Consider the following 13,375-nt stretch of genomic DNA (forward strand, 5'->3'; position numbering starts at 1 on the left):
TAGCTAAGATGGTAAGTGGTGGTTGCATTAAAAAGTGTCCTCGAGATTTGTGGTTGCCAAGGCAGGGAGTGGGCGGGGGAAACGGATGGACTGGGAGTTTGGGGTTAATAGATGCAAACGATTACATTTAGAACAGAAACAACAAGGTCATACTGTACAGCACAGGGAACTATAACCAATCTCCTGGGGGTAAACCATAATCGAAAAGAATACTTAAAAAAACAAGTATATCCGTGTATAACTGAGTCACTGTGCTATGCAGCAGAAATGAGTACAACATTGTAAATCAACTCTACTTCAATTAAAAAAAAGTATCCTCCACAGAACGATGCACCCTGATGTGTTAGGCTGCGATGTCATGAGTCAGTGGGAGTGGGTGGGGGAAGGAATCCATCTGAGAAGGTCGGCGGAAATTAATCGTTGAGGTAGCTGGGCGGGCAGTCCCAGTGGGGCCGACTGTGTTCCTGCTGGAGCGGGGCCGACTTTCTGCTCTGGCAGTCTCAGGAGCGAGCAGGACTGGCCCACTGAACTCTTGGGGACCTCTGGGGCCTACCAGGGCCATAGCAGGTGGGTATCCAGTGTGGTTCTTTAGGACTCTACTGGGGTTCTTTGAGACACTGCCCCAAGCTGGAGATCAGAACATCTGAGTCACATCATATTCTGGTGAACCCCAAAAAGTAGATAAGAATTGTCATAGGTTCATGCTGAACCTTGGTCAACCTAACCTTTGTCAACTTCCCCATGTTTGACTTGGGTGTATTCAACTTTCCAACAGCCCCATCACCTTTGGCCACAGTCCAGACCCTCCACCCTTTTCACACACCCAGCCCCGAGAGATCTACTGGCCGTCAAATCGACACTTCGAACTACCTACTATAGCACCTGCCTGGAAGCCCACAGCTGTTTGTGCATCTACCTCTCTTGGTCTGTATCACCCTCGTTTTGCTACTCACGGGCCTTTTACTGAGGTTAGTCCTTATAGTTTATGACTGTGAATAGAAAATGGAAGTGCTGATACTAGTGATAGGAAATGACCTTAATACAGGCGAGACACAGATGGAGACCCTGAGATGTGCTGAAGTAGCCAAGCTCGGCCTCGGTCAGCTGCACCTTGGACGTCAGCTGGCCACACCTGCTGCAGTGTGAAGGGCCAGAATGCAGTCAAAGGGTACGTGCACAGTCATGGCCACAGAAGATTGCATTTACACTGCAAGGTGTAATGAGAGGTTTGGTTGTATTTTCAGCTCGGGGGGAATAGGGCCCATGCCACACTCCCTGCCCCTTTCTCACTAGCTCTGAGTCTGTTGCTGGACTTGACGACTTCAGTTCTGTCTTTTAAGGACCGCTGCGCTCATCTTCAAATAGTCTCCCCAAGTCTATCACAGCCTGCGCACGGCTACCAGTGAGGGCTTCCTAAAACACAGACCAGGCCCTGGTCCTGCCCAGGTGGAGTCTCTGGGTCCCAGCTCTCCAGCCCAGGGACTGCCCACCAGGCCCTGCTAGCCATGCTTCCTCCAGGCCAAGACCCACCCGGCACTGGCGGCCTTCCTGCTGCTCTCACCCAGCTCCATTAGACATGGTGGGGCCCCCTGGACCTGTTTCTCTCCAAAGTGTCTTGGGCTCTGCAGCTTCTTCCTTCCCTTTGTGAAGTGAAGCACATCCCCTCACAGCTGGTCTGCTGTCACCTCCACACAAGCCTTTGATAACAGCTGCTTAAGCAAAGGTTTTTCATGTCACCACTGAAAGGGCACCATGCATGAGCTGAAGTATCAAGTCTCCATCCCTGACTGGCTCCCTCCGTATGCCTTTCACCCCCACCTTCTTCCCTGGCTCCAGGCCCCTCGGTGACTCTCCTCTCGGCTCCTGCCTAATCGCACTGACCTGGGCCAGCGGACAGGTTACAAAGCCCTTGCTTTTGTTTATGCTTATTGCAAAATAAAAAACAAAAAAACCTGAGGCCAGAGATTGGGAGGCACCATGAAGAGTCTGTTTTATAATTTTCATTTCTCACTTCAGGCCATATATATTCTTTCCATGCTAGTACACAGTCTTCATAAATATAAATATACATATATATTTTAAACAATATTACTGACTATATTCCCCATGCTGTACATTTCATTTTCATGTCTCTTTTTTTTTTTTTTTTTTTTTTTGTGGTACGCAGACCTCTCACTGCTGTGGCCTCTCCCGTTGTGGAGCACAGGCTCCGGATGCACAGGTTCAGCGGCCATAGCTCACAGGCCTAGCGGCTCCGCGGCATGTGGGATCTTCCCCTGCATCGGCAGGCGGACTCTCAACCACTGCACCACCAGGGAAGCCCCCATGACTCATTTATTTTGTGGGAAGTTTATACTTCTTAATCTTCCTCACCTATTTCACTCATCCCCCCCTCCACCGCCCTCCCCTCTGGCAATGACCTGTTTGTTCTCTGTATCTATGAGGCTGTTCCTATTTTGCTATGTTTGTTCACTTGTTTTGTTTTTTAAATTCCACATGTAAGTGAAATCACACAGTATTTGACTTCGTCTGACTTACTTCACTTAGCATAATACCCTCTAGGTCTACCCATGTTGTCTCAAATGGCAAGATTTCATTCTTTTTTATGGCTGAGTAGTATATATATATATATATATATATATATATATATTCCATTGTAATATATATAACGTAATATATATATAGGCCACATCTTCTTTATCCATTCATCTATCGATGAACACTTAGGTTGCTTCCGTATCTTGACTATTGTAAGTAATGCTGCAATGACCATGGTTGGGGGGGTGCAATATATCTTTTAGAATTACTGTTTTTATTTTCTTAGGAAAAATACCCAGAAGTGAAATTGCTGGGTCACATGGTAGTTATATTTTTAATTTTTTGAGGAACCTCCATGGTGTTCTCCACAGTGGCTGTACCAATTTGCATTCCCTCTAAGAGTGCACAAGTGTCCCCTTTTCTCCACATCCTCACCAACACTTGTTCTTTGTTGTCTTTTTGATGTTAGCCATTCTGCCAGATGGGAGGTGATATCTCATTGTGGTGTTGATTTGCATCTCCCTGATGATTAGTGACGTTGAGCATCTCTACACGTGTCTGTTGACCATCTGCATGTCTTCTTTGGAAAAATGTCTATTCAGTTTCTCTGCCCGTTTTTGTTTGTTTGTTTGTTTGCTTGTTTTGGCTGCACCAGGTCTTAGCTGTGGCACACGGGATCTTCACTGCAGCATGCGGGATCTTTAGTTGTGGCATGTGGGAACTTAGTTGTGGCATGCATGTGAGATCTAGTTCCCTGACCAGGGATCGAACCCGGGCCCCCTGCATTGGGAGCACAGAGTCTTATCCACTGGACCACCAGGGAAATCTCTCTGCCCATTTTTTAATCAGGTTGTTTGGGTTTTTTGATGAGTTGTATGAGTTCTTTGTATATTTTGGATATTGACCCTTATCAGATATATCATTTGTAAATATCTTCTCCCATTCAGTGGGCAGCTACTGATAGTTTCCTTTGCTGTGCAAGAGCTTTTAATTTGATATAATCCCATTTTATTTCTTCTTTTGTTTTCCTTACCTGAGGAAACACATCCAAAAAAATATTGCTAAGACCAATGTCAAAGCGTGTACTGCTTATGTTTTCTTCCAGTTTTATGGTTTCAGGTCTTACACATAAGTCTTTATTCCATTTTGAGTTTATTTTTGTATATGATATTAAAAAGTAGTTCATTTGATTCTTTTGAATGTATCAATAGCTATCCAGTTTTCCCAACACCATTTATTGAAGAGGCTGTCTTTTCCCCATTGTATTTCTCCATTGCCTCCTTTGTTGTACATTAACTGAACATAGAAGTGTGCGTTCATTTCTGGTCTCTATTCTGTCCCAATGATCTATGTATCTGTTTTTGTGCCAGTACTACATTGTTTTGATGACTGTAGCTTTGTAATATAATTTGAAATCAGGGAGCATAATACCTCCAGGTTTGTCCTTCTTTCTCAAGATTGTTTTGGCTATTCAGGGTCTTTTGTGTCTCCATACAAATTTTAGAATTTTTTGTTCTAGTTCTGTGGAAAATGCCATTAGTATTTTGATAGGGATTACATTGAATCTCTAGATTGCCTTGTGTAATATGGTCATTTTAACAATATTAATTCTTCTCAGCTTGTGCGCCGCGGGCCCCTTACAGCCAGGCCGCGGGCCCCTTACAGCCAGGCCTCACGCCCGAGCAGCCTTCGGCCCCCCTGGCGTCCCTCGGCTGGGCCGGCCCGCGCCTCCGGGATCATGCTGCGCTGGCTGCGGGGCGTCGTGCTGCCCGCGGCGGCCCGCCAGGACGCGGAGCCGCCGACGCGCTACGAGACCCTCTTCCACAAGCTGGACCGCAACGGGGACGGCGTGGTGGACATCTGCGAGCTGCAGGAGGGGCTCAAGAGCCTGGGCATCCCCCTGGGCCAGGACGCCGAGGAGAAAATTTTTACGACTGGTGATGTCAACAAAGATGGAAAGCTGGATTTTGAAGAATTTATGAAGTACCTTAAAGACCATGAGAAACAAATGAAATTGGCATTTAAGAGTTTGGACAAAAATAATGATGGAAAAATTGAGGCTTCTGAAATTGTCCAGTCTCTCCAGATACTAGGTCTAACTATTTCTAAACAACAAGCAGAGTTGATTCTTCAAAGCATCGATGCTGATGGGACGATGACAGTGGACTGGAATGAATGGAGAGACTACTTCTTATTTAACCCTGTTACAGACATTGAGGAAATTATCCGTTTCTGGAAACATTCTACTGGTATTGACATAGGAGACAGTTTAACTGTTCCAGATGAATTCACGGAAGATGAAAAGAAGTCGGGGCAGTGGTGGAGGCAGCTTTTGGCAGGAGGTGTTGCTGGTGCCGTCTCTCGAACAAGCACTGCCCCTTTGGATCGTCTGAAAGTCATGATGCACGTCCATGGTTCAAAATCAGAGAAAATGAACATATATGGCGGCTTTCGACAGATGGGGAAAGAGGGAGGTATCCGCTCACTTTGGAGAGGAAATGGTACAAATGTCATTAAAATTGCTCCTGAGACAGCTGTTAAGTTCTGGGTATATGAACAGTACAAGAAGTTGCTTACTGAGGAAGGACAAAAAGTGGGAACCTTTGAGAGATTCGTTTCTGGTTCCATGGCTGGAGCAACTGCACAGACACTTATTTATCATATGGAGGTTCTGAAAACCAGGCTGGCTGTAGGCAAAACTGGACAATACTCTGGGATGTTTGATTGTGCCAAGAAGATTTTGAAACGTGAAGGCATGGGAGCTTTTTACAAAGGTTACGTTCCCAATTTATTAGGCATCATACCTTATGCAGGTATAGATCTTGCTGTGTATGAGCTCTTGAAGTCCCATTGGCTAGATAATTTTGCCAAAGACTCTGTAAACCCTGGAGTCGTGGTGCTGCTGGGATGTGGTGCCTTATCCAGCACCTGTGGTCAGCTGGCCAGCTACCCCTTGGCTTTGGTGAGAACACACATGCAGGTTCAAGCCATGGTAGAAGGAGCCGCACAGCTGAACATGGTTGGGCTCTTTCGACGAATAATTTCTAAAGAAGGAATACCAGGACTTTACAGAGGCATCACCCCAAACTTTATGAAGGTGCTTCCTGCTGTAGGCATCAGTTACGTGGTTTATGAAAATATGAGACAAACTTTAGGAGTAACTCAGAAGTGATATGCTGAATTTTTTGCTTTAGCATAATTATTGAAACTTTCAACCATCTCCAGAGTGACCTTTTCTCCTAGAGCTGCAACAAGTCCATGGCAAAAAGAAGCTGTATTTTTTTTTTTCACAAAAGGGAAGAGCAAATCATTGGTAACTTCAAACATTTGGACTCAATTTTATACATTCAGAAATGCTAAAAATCATTGTTTTGATAAGCTCATACAGTTTTGAAAAGGCAATAAAATTATATCTTTTCTTATTAGTCCTTTCTACAAATCTCTGCCTAGAATCCTAAATCTGAAAAGATGTACTTGCTGAACTAAATTTGCTTTGTGTGAATTATAAATCTTTGATCTTTATTTTGGTTGGTTCAAGTTTATGCCAGTTCCTTTATACTTAAATCTCTTTTTCTTAAAAACAAAATGATTGGAAAACCTAGAAACTTAAATTATTTATGTATTTTGAATGTCTTTTTAAACTTCTTAAAATTTCCTTGTAGGACCATTCATGGAGAATCATTGCATGAAAACATAATCTTACAGCAGCCAAATAGGTATAAGGTCTATAATCTTTTTTAAAGCTGAATAAGAATGAACATAAGCGGCAGAACTTCAAGGCATGTGAATACCCTAGTCCACTCATATGATTTTTGTGTAAGGAAGAGTGATAAAATAATATTTATTTCAGTGAGCACTTCTCCATTTGTCTTGTACTGTTATTTGGTTCCCAGGATGACACACTGATAGTCAGTATATTACTGTTAAATTATCAACACAAGGCAACTTATTTGAAAAATTCTGTTTATTGTCATTGCTTTGAAAAGCACCAGGAAACAAAACCCTTTTACTTGTATCAGTTTCTGAAGAGCATCTCTCTTCTCTTTGTCCTTTGTTTCCTACTTGAATCAGACTTCCATTTTAATCAGGAAGGCTTCTGGGGACCATTCTTGGTTATCTGAAATTTCTTAATTACATGAAGTAGGTTGATCATGGGTGAATGGCGTTCTCGCTTCCCCCTCACTTTTAATTTATTTGACCCTGCAATTCTCAATTTAGGCAGCAGAAAGCTAGGAGAATAGTATATATTAATAGTAGTATATATTAATTTTATATATTTGGTACTATAAATGAAAGGCCCAATTTACAAACATGTACATTCATATTTTCTCTTTCCCCCAACGTAGAAACACATTATGATATAGAAAATTTGATTTATAATATTGATAGCATGTTTTTATTTTACTGAAGCCATTTTTTGTAATCAACTATCTTTTCTGATTTGTGTGATTAGGACTTAGAAAAATATTTATTAGTTGAAGTTATTCTTATCATTTTTCAATTTAGTTCTTTTTTTTTTAATATCTTTGTTGGAGTGTACTGGCTTTGCAATGGTGTGTTAGTTTCTGTTTTATAACGGGGTTAATCAGCTATACATATATCCCCATATTCAATTGAGTTCTTAAACTCAAGTTTTATTTCTAGTAATTTGTTATAAATTGCCAACATTTTAATGGAAATGTAGTGACATAATAGACATTTACTTTATTTGAAACTACCTCTCATATTTTCCGAACCAGAGAGAAATGTTGGACTTGTGTTTGTGAAACATATCCTAACATATAGTTTTCATTATATTAATTATACCTGATAAATGTCTCAGTGTTTTTATAATACATATGATAAGAATGGGACTCTATCTTCAGGGTGTTTGTATTTTGAATAATACACAAATGACAATATTAAGGAACATGATTAGCTCTTTTTTCACTTGTAAAATTATGGAATGAGTAAAATTTCAGCTACTGAAAAATATTCATTGTTCATTATGAATTTAAATTGTTTGCTTTTTAACATTTGTAAGGAATGAATGTGATTTATCTGTGTATCTTGTATCTTTTGAAAAGAGTCTGGAGTTGAATATAGTTTATTTCTGGCATTACTGCATATTTACTTTCTGTTTATATTAAAATGTTTTTGAAAAAAAAAAAAACAATATTAATTCTTTTGATCTGTGAGCACAGTGTATCTTTCCATTTGTTTGTGTCATCTTCAATATCTTTCATTAAGCTCTTATAGTTTTCCAAGTAAAGATCTTTTACCTCCTTGGTTAGATTTATTCCTAGGTATTTTATTCTTATTGATGCAATTGCAAATTGGATTGTTTCCTTAATTTCTTTTTCTGATAGTTTGTTGTTCATGTATAGCAATGCAACAGATTTCTGTATATTAATTTCGTACCCTGCAACTTTACTGAATTCATTTATTAGTTCTTTTTTTAATAAATGTATTTTATCTATTTATTTTTGGCTGCGTTGGGTTTTCTTTGCTGTGTGTGGGCTTTTCTCTAGTTGCAGCGAGCAGGGGCTGCTCTTCATTGTGGTGCGTGGGCTTGTCACTGCAGTGGTTTCTTTTGTTGCAGAGCACAGGCTCTAGGTGCACGGGCTTCAGTGGTTATGCCATGCGGGCTCAGTAGTTGTAGCCCACAGGCTCTAGAGCACAGGCTCAGTAGTTGTGGCGCGTGGGCTTAGTTGCTCCGTGGCATGTGTTCTCTCTCTTTTCTCCTTCTGGGACACCTATATTGTGAATGTTAGTATGCCTGATGTTGTCCTAGAGGTCTCTTACACTGTCCTCATTTTTTTTAATTCTTTTTTCTGTTCAGCTTGGGTGACATTCACTACTCTGTCTTCCAGTTCACAGATCCATTCCAATGTATCATCTAATCTACTCTTGACTCCTTCTAGTGTTTGTTGTTGTTGTTTTTTTAGTTTTTGTATTCAGCTCTGTTTGATTCTTCTTCATTAAACTTCTCGCTGTGTTCATCCAGTCTTCTGAGTTCATTGAGCGCCTTTATGATCATTACCTTGAATTCTTTATTGGGTAGATCGCTTATCCTCACTCTTCTTAGTTCTTCTTCTGGGTTTTATCTTGTTCCTTCATTTGGAACATATTCCTCTGTCACCTCATTTGACCTAATTTCCTGTTTTTATTTTTATGTATTAGGTAGGTCGGTTATGTTCCCCAATGTTGGAGAAGTGGCCTTATGTAGGAGTCATCTTTTGAGGCCCAGCAGCACACTGCCCTCTGGTCAGCAGACTTATATGTGCTAGTGGTGTCCCCTATGTGGGCTGTATGGGCCCTTCTGTTGTGGCAGGGCTGACTACTGTGGGCCTGGTGGCAGGTGGGGCTGGCCCCAAGCCCAGTTGGCTGCCAGGCCCTACCTCATGCGGCAGTTGCTGGTGGGCTGCTAGGCTGAGTCCTGGTGCAGCTGGCTGTGGGGCCTGGAGGATCCCGGGGCTGGTGCTGGCCTGCTGGTGGGCAATGCCAGGTCCTGCGGAGGCTGGTTAAGGGGCTGGTGGGTCCACAGCTGGTACAGTCCTGCTGGTGGGTGAGGCTGGATCTCCAGGAGGCTGGCTGACTGGACATGGGGGTTCCCAGGACTGGTGCCAACTGGCTGGTGGGCAGGGAGGCCCCCTGTGGTAATAGGCTAGAGGGAGGACTCCAAAACAGCCCTTTGCACTAGCATCCTCATGGTAGATTGAGCTCCCCAAAATGGCCCTTGCCAGCATCTATGTCCCTAGGGGGAGTCCCAGTCCCAGTTGCCTCCTGCTTCACCAAGATCAATAAGTGAGTGTGACTCAGGCTCCTTTCAAACTACTCCCTCTGCTGGGTCTCAGAGCATGTGGGATTTTGTGTGCACCCTTTAAGAGCAGAGTCTCTGTTTTCTACAGCCTCCCAGCTCTCCCATACACAAGCCCTGCTGGCCTTCAAGCCAGTCATTCTTGGGACTCATCTTCCCAATTCAGGACCCCTGGGCTGGGGAGGCTGATGTGGGGCTTGAATGCCTCACTCCTTGAGAAGAACCTCTGCAATTGTAATTATCCTCCTGTTTGTGGGTCACCTATCTGGGGATGTGGGTCTTGACTATACAATGTCTCTGCTCCGCCTACCTACCTTGTTGTCGTTCCTTCTTTATATCTTTAGTTGTGAAAAATCTTTTCTGCTAGTCTTCAGGTCATTCTCATTGATACTTTCTCTGTAAATAGTGGTAATTTTGGTGTGTCTGTGGGAGGAAGTGAGCTCAGGGTCTTCCTGCTCCACCATTTTGGCCACTCCCTCCATAATTATTATTTTTTCTTTTTTTGGCCACTCCACGTGGCATGCAGGATCTTAGTTCCCTCACCAGGGATCAAACCCATGCCCCCTGCAGTGGAAGCACCGAGTCCTAACCATTGGACTGCCAGGGAATTCCCAATAATTATAATTTTTAAACCACGAATTCTATTAAGTGGGTATACCAGCATTTATTTAACCATTCTCCAATTGTGGATCATTTGGGCAGTTTTTCCTTCTTTGGGGATTATTGTTTTAAAATATATCCCCCAAGGGGAATCATGGTGTCAAAGGGCATTAATGTTTTTATGGCCCTTGCTATATATTTTTAGATACCCCTTTCTAAAGGGGAAGGGGGAGGAGGCTGGTATCAATCCCCCCTGCCTGGATCGGTGGTTCTCAAAGTGTGGTCCAAGCACCCCTTGGGGAGAGGGTTCCTGGGACACTTAGGGAACCCACAAAGTCAAACCATTTTTATAATATTACTAAGATGTTATTAACCTTTTCCACACACTTCGTCTCATGAGTGTACAGTGGGCTTTTCCAGAGGCTGCAAGATGTGTGATATCACAACAGACTGAATGCAGAAGCAGAAAGGAAAAGTCAACCATCTTTTATTAAGTCAGATATCAGAGAGATTTAGGAACCTGTAAAAATAATACCTCTCTTCTCACTAATTATTTTGTTTTGGAAAATAAAATTATTTTTCATAAAAATGTTTTGTAAATATTTTAAATTTTTGTTTTAATTTCTAACATCAAAAATACTGATAGACATAATCTACATAAATGAAAGCTTTGGGGGGTCCTTAATACTTTTTAATAATGTGAAGTTTTCCTGAGATCATAATTTGAGAACCGCTGACCTGGACATGATATGGCAGAGTGCAGGGTCAGCTGAGTGGGGCTCATTTCAACCAACACCTACTAGCCTGTATCCCAGGCAAGGCACCTGGGACGACATGCAAAGAAATGCTACATTCTTTTCTTTTTATCTCTTCTTCCCCACTTTTATTTCTTCTGCTCTTCCCTTTCCCTCTTCTCAGTTTTCCTCTTGTTTTTCTCCTTTCCCCTCCCCCAGCCTCAATTCTCATAACAAAAGTCACACAGATAACAACACCTTCCCTTTTTCATATGAACTGAAATTTTTTCTTACATCTAAATAAAGATTTAGTGACATTTGAAATAGGCTTTTCGTTATTACTCATCCCATTCAAAAATGTAATGTGTATATTTTTAAAACACCTCTTCACATGTAATCAAAGAACTGAAAATGAAACTTTTTTCCCTATCAAATTGGCAGGGATTTATTAAATGACAATCCTTAGTGCTGGCAGAAGTCTAGGGAAAAGGACACCTTCATGCAGTTTCTAGAAGGCAATTTGGCAGTACCGATCCAGAACCTTAAAAATAGCTTACCCTTTGACTCAGAGGAACATAAATGTTTATCAGGTCTGCTTTGTGCCACTTGCAACTTGGAGTTTCCTGAGATCCTGAGAATTGAGAGTGTAGGAAGGAACTTTTTTCCCCTTTTATTCTACCCAGAGAAAATTAAATTAGGGAGGGAGGGGCTTTCTAGACTTCAGGTAGAAACAACATGATCAAAGGCAAATCTTCCAGCAGGCCAGGGTCTTCTGGAGAGCAGGGAGCCTGAGGAAGCCACCACTTGGGTGCCGGGAGCTGGCAAATCTGGTGACCGCTTTGACTGTTCTCCATATCGGAATGCTTTCCTGCTATTCTCAAGCCTTTAGTAATATATGATTAAAAGGTACATCCTGGGCTTAGCTATGAGATCCAGAAGTCATCTGGAGTCTCACCACCCCTTGAGCTCTAGACGAGACTGGCTCACCTGGACCTCAAGGGGCTGGAGAAGGACAAAGCCCTCCCTCCCTGGGATGTCCTGTTCCATGGATGAAGAATAGCCAAAGCCCTCCCAAGTTTTCTAGGAGCTCCCAGGGCAGGGCTGGCTGACATCTCCATGGTGCCCTCTGGCCACCATGCTGTCAGCCTCTTCCTAGAGTTCCAGCAAGCCCCCCTGCCCACAGGCAGTCATGAGTTTCCTGGGAATTTTTTAAAATCTGGGTGAGGCAGAGAGACAAGAGGATTCATGTCACAAAACACAAACTTCAGCTTAACCACAGCTAAAATGACCCGCAGCCACCCTGTCCCTGGGGAGCAGCCTCAGGCTTGCCTCCACACAGACCCCAGCCTCTTGCTGGCAGGCTCCTCTCACTGCCTTCCCGACCTTTCTCTCTCTCCACCCTTACCTCCCACAGAACACTTGAAGCCTCTGAGTTGTGGCACAAGTTCACTCTGACACCCACACCCTTAAGTCCCACCTTCTGCCCTAACAGTTGTCGAGATGTTTCCTCGGCTAAGAGGACTTCTGGTGTCAGTTGTTACAGTGATTTTTGTTTGTTTGTTTTTGTTTTTGTGGTACGCGGGCCTCTCACTGTTGTGGCCTCTCCCGTCGCGGAGCACAGGCTCCGGACGCGCAGGCTCAGCAGCCATGGCTCACGGGCCCATCCGCTCCGCGGCATGTGGGATCCTCCCGGACCGGGGCACGAACCCGTGTCCCCTGCATCGGCAGGCGGACCCTCAACCACTGCGCCACCAGGGAAGCCCCCTACAGTGATTTTTTTCATCCTGTTTCAACTGGGCTTTGGAGAATTGGGGTAAAGCCTGGGTCCACACTTGGGGTGCAGTGGCTTGGGGAGAATGTGCACCCCACAGAAGCTGGTTCTGAGGTGGCCAGAGGTGAGGAGGGAGACACTATGACTAAGGTAACCAGGGGCAACCAGGAAGGTTTTGTGGATCCTGGAGCCTTCCTCAGGCCTTCCGGGATAATGGACCCCCCAATGATGTCCACATACTAGTCCCCAGAACCTGTGAATGTTAAGGGACATGGCAAGGGGAATTAAGGTTACAGATGGAATTAAGCTTGCTAATCAACTGCCCTAAAAATAGGGAGATTATCCTGGATTATCCAGATGGGCCCAATGTAATCACAAGAGTTCTTAAAAGTAGAAGGGGGAGGCAGGAAAGAAAGCCAGGGGGATGTGATGGGAGAAGGGCTCAAGACACTGTTGCTGGCTTTAAACATGAAGGAAGGGGCCACGAGCCAAGGACTGTGGGGAGAGCAGCCTCGAGAAGCTGGAAAAGTCAAAGAAACAGGTTGTCCCCTGGAGCCTCCAGAAGGAATGCAGCCTTGCCACCATCTTGATTTTAGTCCAGTGAGACCTGTGTTGGACTTCCAAACTACAGAACTGGAAGATAATTAATGTGTGTGTGGTTTTTTTTTTTTTTAAGAAGATGTTAGGGGTAGGAGTTTATTAATTAATTTATTTATTTTTGCTGTGTTGGGTCTTCGTTTCTGTGTGAGGGCTTTCTGTAGTTGTGGCAAGTGGGGGCCACTCTTCATCGCGGTGTGCGGGCCTCTCACTATCGTGGCCTCTCTTGTTGCAGAGCACAGGCTCCAGACGCGCAGGCTCAGTAGTTGTGGCTCACGGGCCTAGTTGCTCCGTGGCATGTGGGATCCTCCCAGACCAGGGCTCGAACCTGTGTCC

The 13,375-nt window shown here is 43.7% G+C and overlaps 1 protein-coding gene across 1 annotated transcript; it reads left to right on the forward strand.

Annotated features, from left to right (window-relative positions):
- Positions 1-4,276: 4,276 nt before the first annotated feature.
- LOC136125700 (mitochondrial adenyl nucleotide antiporter SLC25A24-like) lies at positions 4,277-5,710 on the forward strand. Its single transcript, XM_065880619.1, has one exon. The coding sequence runs from the start codon at positions 4,277-4,279 to the stop codon at positions 5,708-5,710; it is 1,434 nt and encodes a 477-aa protein (XP_065736691.1).
- The last annotated feature ends 7,665 nt before the right edge of the window (positions 5,711-13,375 follow it).

The sequence above is a fragment of the Phocoena phocoena genome, chromosome 7 (assembly GCF_963924675.1).
Source record: "Phocoena phocoena chromosome 7, mPhoPho1.1, whole genome shotgun sequence".
NCBI lineage: Eukaryota > Metazoa > Chordata > Mammalia > Artiodactyla > Phocoenidae > Phocoena > Phocoena phocoena.

Bases quoted from the DNA above. Each gene is read 5' to 3' on its own strand.
- LOC136125700 (XM_065880619.1), top strand. From the start codon at position 4,277: ATGCTGCGCTGGCTGCGGGGCGTCGTGCTGCCCGCGGCGGCCCGCCAG.